Raw genomic sequence first — 7500 nt, forward strand, 5'->3', positions numbered from 1 at the left:
ACTGCAATTCTGATTGTGCTCATAAAAGGTGCAGCATCTCACAGCATATTATCCTCCAACACAAATGACACACTGGCTATTATACCTTTGATTTACAAAGACCTGGCACAGTGTGCTGTTTCACTGCATTCCTACCTACCATCATCAAATTGGTATACGAGCCTTTCCTTTCTGGCTTGTAATCACGACAAAGTTTTGCGGTCTGTGTGTGCAGAATCTCAAATAGTCTGGATAATTTTCATTGTCTGATTATGAAACTGGATAATAATGATGATCATTAATTGGTTTCCACACTCTACGTCGCATTGCTTACATGCCGATCGAGTGCCCGCAGTACAGGCTGTTTTCGCAGAAGTTCTCCAGCAGGGCCCGGCTCAGGATTGGACACCAACTCCAAGGAATCCATTGGCGCCACGTAAATCCAGGGTTGCTCTTGCCCAGAGGGTCTTGAAGCCTCCTAGAGACAACAACCATGGTATTTTAGGAGCAGGTTGCTTGACAGAAACATGATATGCATCGTAAACATTGGAGGGGTGACCATGATGTCTTGACCTACTTTAAAATTTCAATGATAGATGTTCATCAAACCTTTTCTACATTTACTCCTCACAAATTTAACTGAATGTATTTACATATAAATCTCACAATGTTTAACTTTTAAACTGAAAAATCACTTCTTTTATTTTTCCACTTCTATGGTAGACCATATCTCACAGGTGACCCTCGTTCATCTTCTTCTTCTCTTTCTTCTGCTTTCTCCTCTTCTCCTTCTCCTTCTTCAATGGCCACAATTATTTCCATGTTATTCCCAACACCAGGATGACAGTTTATAGCTCGGTCAAGATTTGAACCCAGGCGAGACAGGTTAAAGGTGAGTGCATGACCCTCATTCATATTGCATCTAATTTTCATCCACTTTATTGAAAGTGTATGAGAAGGAAAGTTCACAAACTGTAAATGTTCCTTTTTCACCGTTCAGTTGTGAATAATTTATATATTTTATTTCCTCGGCGTTTTGAGGTTACAAACTTTCCTTCTTGTTCATACATTGCCCATCTTTGATGCTCAAATATCAAACAAGTTTTAGCTTGCACTGATATGAAGTTACCCTTGCTGACATTTTGCTCCACCTCGAGACAATAAATAAAAATAGGACTACCTGTCCTGAAGCTCACCTGGATCAGGAGCAACAGTTACTCGAACTTCCCGCATACCCTGTTAGACCCTGAATATTTTTTAATGCTGTGAACAAACTTTGGTACATCAAGAGTGATGAAGTTTGTGGTCAAGTTTCATTGAAATTCTGTTTGTAGTTCGGAGAAGAGAGCAAATACCCATTTTAGGGGGTCAGAAGTCCCCCCATAGACCCCTTTAATGAGTAAGGATGACTTTAATGCGGTTGATACACTTTGGTACAACACGTGTGATGAAGTTTGGGGTCAAATTTCATCAAAATCATGAAAGTAGTTTCAGAGAAGAGAGCAAATACTTATTTGGGGGGGTCAAAAAAACCCTTTGTCGACCCCCCTTAATGAGTGAAGATTTCGATGTGGTCGACACACTTTGCTACATCAATGGTGATCCCATCAGGTCACCTGAGTAAAATCCAGGTGAGCTAATAATAATTATATTGTATTCCATCTCATCCCTCTGTAATTAAGACGTATCACAGTATTAAAGCGTTTTTTTTTCTTGACAAATGACCTAATCTGAAATCAGACGAAATTATATTCCTGAAGCAGTCAGCCTAAACAACTCACCTTGAACCAGCGGTGAGAGCCAGGATCGGGAATGGGGGGAATGACGGACACTGTTGAGATATCCATGCCCAGTTTCATAGGCAGTATACCCAGCAATACAGCTTGTGCCAGATGCTCAGATGCTTCCTCCAGCCTCTCACGGTTCAACACATTACTTTCTGTTCAAACCAAACATGAGGATAAACAACACAGAAATTTATGAATTATACATATATATATATATATATATATATATATATATATATATATATATATATATATATATATATATATATATACACATATATATATATACACATATATATATATACACATATATATATACACATATATATATATACACATATATATATATACACATATATATATATACACATATATATATACACATATATATATATACACATATATATATATACACATATATATATATACACATATATATATATATATATATATATATATATAAACATATATATATATACATATATATACATACATACATATATACATATATATACATACATACATATATACATATATATACATACATACATATATACATATATATACATACAGTCAAAGCTCGTTACTATGCCACCTCGCTTCTATGCCACTCTCGCTATTATACCACTTTTGCTCGGTCCCAACAAAATTCAATACAAAATAAATTTACTATGCCACCCCCTACTCTCGCTACCATGCCACTACTGTGTGACTGTTAAAAGGCACAAGCCATGAAAAAATCTGTATTGCGCAGTGCTCGATTATCACACTCACGTCCAAAGGCGAAGCGACGAACTGCAGTCCAGCTGCGCACAACATAACTCAATACGTACGCGCATAGTCAGACTGTCAAAACACGCGATTCTTCTCCCCGATGCCAGCCACAACAAGGCAATCACAACACGCACAACGAGACACAAAAAAGCGCGAGCACACACACAGACACGCAGGCACACGTACAACAGTGACATCATTTTTTTTCAAATTCAGCCCATAATGTCAGCTCAGAAACGCAAGCGAACTGACTTTACGCTGAAGGAGAAGAAGGAGATCATTGATGCCGCGAAGAAGGAGCCAAATCAGTCCAAGTTGGCCAGGGAGATTAGCAAGAAATGGGGCGTCGGGTTAAGAGAACCACCGTGAAGGGCATTCTCAGCAAGAAGGATGCAATCGAGGCTGCAATCAAAGCTGGATTTCCATCGAAGCGCATGAAGTTGACGCAGGCTCACGACCCGAAGCTTGATGAGGGAGTGCTCATGTGGCTGAAGCAATCAAGAGGACAGAATGTGCCTGTCAGCGGCGATCTGATCAAGGAGAAGGCGATGAAACTGGCCGAGCTGATGCACATCCCAGACTTCATGGCGAGCGACGGTTGGTTGGGCAATTTCAAGAAGCGCCACGGCATCACGTTCAAGACAGTGCAGGGCGAAGCTGGAGCGGTGGATTCGCAATCCCTTCTTGAGTGGCAACAACAGGTTCTCCGGCCCTTACTCGGGCAGTTCTCCGCAGACGACGTCTTCAACCGAGACGAGACTGGACTCTTCTGGCAGCTGCTTCCGAACAAGACCATGGCTTTCAGGGGAGAGCGGTGTACTGGAGGAAAGAAAAGCAAGCAAAGGATCACTCTTCTGGTTGGGGCAAACATGAGCGGCAGCGAGAAGTTCCCTCTTCTGGTGATTGGCAATTCCAAGAAACCCCGTGTCTTCAAGAACAAAGAGATCCCGGTCAAGTACAAGGCGGTGGATGATGGCGGAGCTTTTCGAGGAGATGTTGCGTGCGTGGGACGGACGACTCGGCCAGCAGGGACGCAGAGTGCTGGTCTGTCTCGATAACTTCTCTGGCCACCCTCCCGAGCTCGAGCTGAACAACATCCAACTGGTCTTCTTCCCACCCAACACGACAGCCAATTCGCAACCAATGGATCAGGGAATCATAGAGAACCTCAAGCACCACTACAAGAAGCTCCTGCTATGCCGCCGGCTTGAGGCCATAGATGAGGGAAAGGAGTTCAAGTTCACGTTGCTCGACGCTCTACACGTCGCCCGGCGTGCTTGGGGGCAGGTCGGCAAGTCGACGATCAGGAACTGTTTCGCGAAGGCCAAGTTCATCGAAGAGGAGATCCAAACTGAGCCACAAGATGCGGAGCTGCCCGACATCTGGGAAGCTCTGCCTGCCGAGGAAAAGATGCACGAGAACGAGGAGGTCGAGCTGTCTGACTTTCTCGAAGCCGACGAGCGCCTCGCGACTGGCGGGTATTTCATGCTGGAGGAGATTGCGGAGGAGATTCTGCGCAGTGAGGAGCTGGTGGAAAGCGAAGATGACGAGGTAACTGTCGAGGAGGAAATCGTTCCGTTCGAGGAAGCCCAGCGCGCTTGTAGCACCGTCCGGAAGTTCATGCAGCAGAGAAGCGGGAAGCCCGGTGTGATGCAAGCATGCGATCGGCTAGACAACGAGATGCACGAGATCCGCCGAAAGAAGATGCGCCAGCCGACGATTCTTGAAAGCTTTGTGTGTCGTGAATTTCTCGCCATGCCATATGTTAGTGTGTGAACTCTGTTAGTGTGTGTATGTTCTCCGTTCACTTAGCTTATACAACAGTCGTGCCTTTTACTTGCTGGAATAAATTTTGTCTAAAGATTAACTACAGATGGGTAACTTGAGAAAATAAGGCCGTTTTTACAAAATCTCGTTACTATGCCACTCTCGCTACTATGCCACTTTTGCTCGGTCCCGACGGGTGGCATAGTAACAAGCTTTGACTGTATATATACATATATATATATATATATATACCTATATATATATATATATATATATACATATATATATACCTATATATATACATATATATTTCCATACCGGATCGGTCGAGGCCCGGGTTACCAACGACCGGCACCGGTACCGGTGGTCAGCAGGGTACCAGTGGAAATTGTGCTACTGCTGGGCGAAGGAGGAAAAGGAGACGGGGAAGGCGAGTCTGGAGGCAGTGGGAGAGGGGGAAGGGTAGAAGTGTGGAGGTGAGAGTTGGAACTCTGAATGTTGGGACGATGACTGGCAAAGGGCGAGAGTTGGCTGATATGATGGAGAGAAGAAAGGTGGACATACTGTGTGTACAAGAGACCAAGTGGATGGGGAGTAAGGCTAGGAGCATTGGAGGTGGTTTCAAACTGTTCTACCATGGTGTGGATGGGAGGAGAAATGGTGTCGGGGTTATCCTGAAGGAAGATTATCTCAAGAGGGTATTGGAGGTGAGGAGAGTGTCTGACTGAGTGATGAGTGTGAAGTTGGAAATTGAAGGGGTGATGATGAATGTTATCAGTGCATATGCCCCACATATGGGGTGTGAGATGGAGTATAAAGAAGATTTCTGGAGTGAGTTAGATGAAGTGGTCGAGAGTGTATCCAAGGATGAAAGAGTGGTGATTGGAGTAGATTTCAATGGACATGTTGGGGAAGGGAATAAAGAGGATGAGGAGGTGATGGGGAGGTACGGTCTCAATAAGAGAAATGTGGAAGGGCAAATGGTGGTAGAGTTTGCAAAAAGAATGGAAATGGCAGTGGTAAATACGTATTTCAAGGTGAAGGAGGAACACAGGGTGACATACAAGAGTGGAGGAAAGTGCACACAGGTGGATTACATCTTAAGTCGGAGATGCAACCTGAAAGAGATTAGTGACTGTAAGGTTGTGGCAGGGGAGAGTGCAGCTCGACAGCATCGATTGGTGGTCTGTAGGATGACTTTAGAGGTGAGGTTGAGGAAGAGAGTGAGGGCTGAACCAAGGACCAGATGGTGGAAGCTGAAGGAGGAAGACTGTTGCATGAAATTTAAGGCCCGGTCACACCTTGACGTTTTAGCCAACGTATGCCGATTTTTGAATTTTTTTTCTAAAATGCTGGCACACGTTGAATACGTTATGGGTATGTTTTGATAACATTGAGAGCACGCTGAAAAACACTGCCATACGTTGTTGTACGCTGGTTTTAAACGTTGTACTTTTTGGTTGTCCTCAAATTTTTTCATGCTTGAAATTTCATGACGTATGCCGGTGTATGACTCACACGTTCCGCTACGCTGGCCACAAGTTGTATGTACGGTCTGCGATCGTTGACAGACGTCAACACATGCTAATTGTAAGTTAATCATAAGTTGAGACACGCCGAGGTAATGTTTAGCGTACCCGAAACTTATTTCTAACCTATGATTAACGTGTTGTTGGCACGTTACGCGATCGTTGCCACACATCGACAGACGTTACTTTTAAGTTACTCATAGGCTGAAAGACGTCGGTATAATGGATCGTCCTTGCGTCAGCGTCCACGGCCACGGCCAGGACACTTATTTGCAGCATTCTTCAAACTTTTATTCGGCATGACGAGGATGTTCACACTTCGATGTCTAGCTTGGCTATGATTCCAATTGTCCATCGGCAGCGTCTATTTAAAATAGTCGAGTTTGAGCGTTTTAACACGTTCAGAAGAAACGCTTCAAATTTCCAAACCCCAGCGTCAAAAAACAAAGGCGAGTGAAAGGCAATTTAAATCGTTCATTGTAAACAATGAAAATAGCTGAGTGGTTCCGTTTAAAAGTCGTTGAGTGTAAAAAAAAATCCAATTGTTGAGCGCAAGCGTCTACTTTCAATAGTGGAGATGCAGCCATTTAAATCGTTGAGTGGCAGCCTATGAATAGCAAACCCCACGTCACCAGCAAAGATAAAGTGCCGCACGATATGGAAAAGTTAGGCTATCGTTGGGCATAGTTTGTGAACGCCGGCTTCACGATAATTATTCGTTGGTATATCGTATCTATAAGTAATCAAAGTGCTCTATGCACATTATTAGTTCATTGTGCATTTGTCCAACCCATTATGAATAGACCTAAATCGTAAAAACAAGCTATAGCTCATTGTTGAAAAAGCCCCATAAAAAATTAGCCGCGAAGAACTTCGAACAATGGTGAAAAGATGTCTCCTACCCGTGGACACGCGGACGCAAGGAGGATCCATCATAACCCACACTCTCCCCCTCACACTCACCTCCTACTGCCAACATGAACAAACTACTACTAATACTAATACTAATACTGATACTGATACTGTTACTGCTGACATGGACATCGACTCAAAAAGGACTCGAAAACACTGTTGGGTTCCCCTTTTATGAGCAGCATTTTTATATACCAATTCCCAACACCGCTGGGAACACGTCTTTATATGGCAGTTGTAAGTTAGAAACACGTTCATTTATTTTTTTTGTCGACCGGAAGACGTCATTGGAATACGTCTACATACGTCGTTGTGTGTTGGGACTACGTAAAGAATTGGTTCAAAGCACGTCAAACATAAGTTAGAAATAAGTTTCGCGTAAAAAAGACATTACCGCGAAGTGTTTCGACTTATGAGTAGCTTATAAGTAGCCTTTGTGGACGCGTGTAAGCGTCCACATATCGTGTGTAAAACCTATCCCCATCGCATGCGGAACGTGTGTCATACGCCGAGTACGTCGTAAAATTTTGAACATGTTTAAAATTTCTTGACGTACTCTACTTACTACGACGTATGATAGCGTATTTAGCGTTCTACTCACGTATACCAAACTTACTCATACCGTATTTGACGTGCCCCAACGTTTTAGACACATTTTTCTTAGGTCGGCATACGCTGGTAAGATCGCCAAGGTGTGACCGCGATGTTGACACTTCCATTTCTACGGCAGTTATGATTTGAATCGTTGTGCG

At 43.4% G+C, this 7500-nt stretch overlaps 1 protein-coding gene across 1 annotated transcript in view; it reads right to left on the bottom strand.

The window, feature by feature from the left end:
• Positions 1-7500, bottom strand: part of PKHD1L1 (PKHD1 like 1) — a 314599-nt gene that overhangs the window by 17525 nt on the left and 289574 nt on the right. Inside the window, exons 74-75 of the mRNA XM_085852211.1 lie at positions 1761-1918; positions 314-457 (exon numbers count right to left, since the gene is read on the bottom strand). Coding sequence (XP_085708337.1) covers positions 314-457; positions 1761-1918 — 302 coding nt within the window. The remainder of the gene's footprint in view (positions 1-313; positions 458-1760; positions 1919-7500) is intronic.

This window comes from Eptatretus burgeri, chromosome 13 (genome assembly GCF_056783735.1).
Source record: "Eptatretus burgeri isolate ZD-2024b chromosome 13, Ebu_testis_v1, whole genome shotgun sequence".
NCBI lineage: Eukaryota > Metazoa > Chordata > Myxini > Myxiniformes > Myxinidae > Eptatretus > Eptatretus burgeri.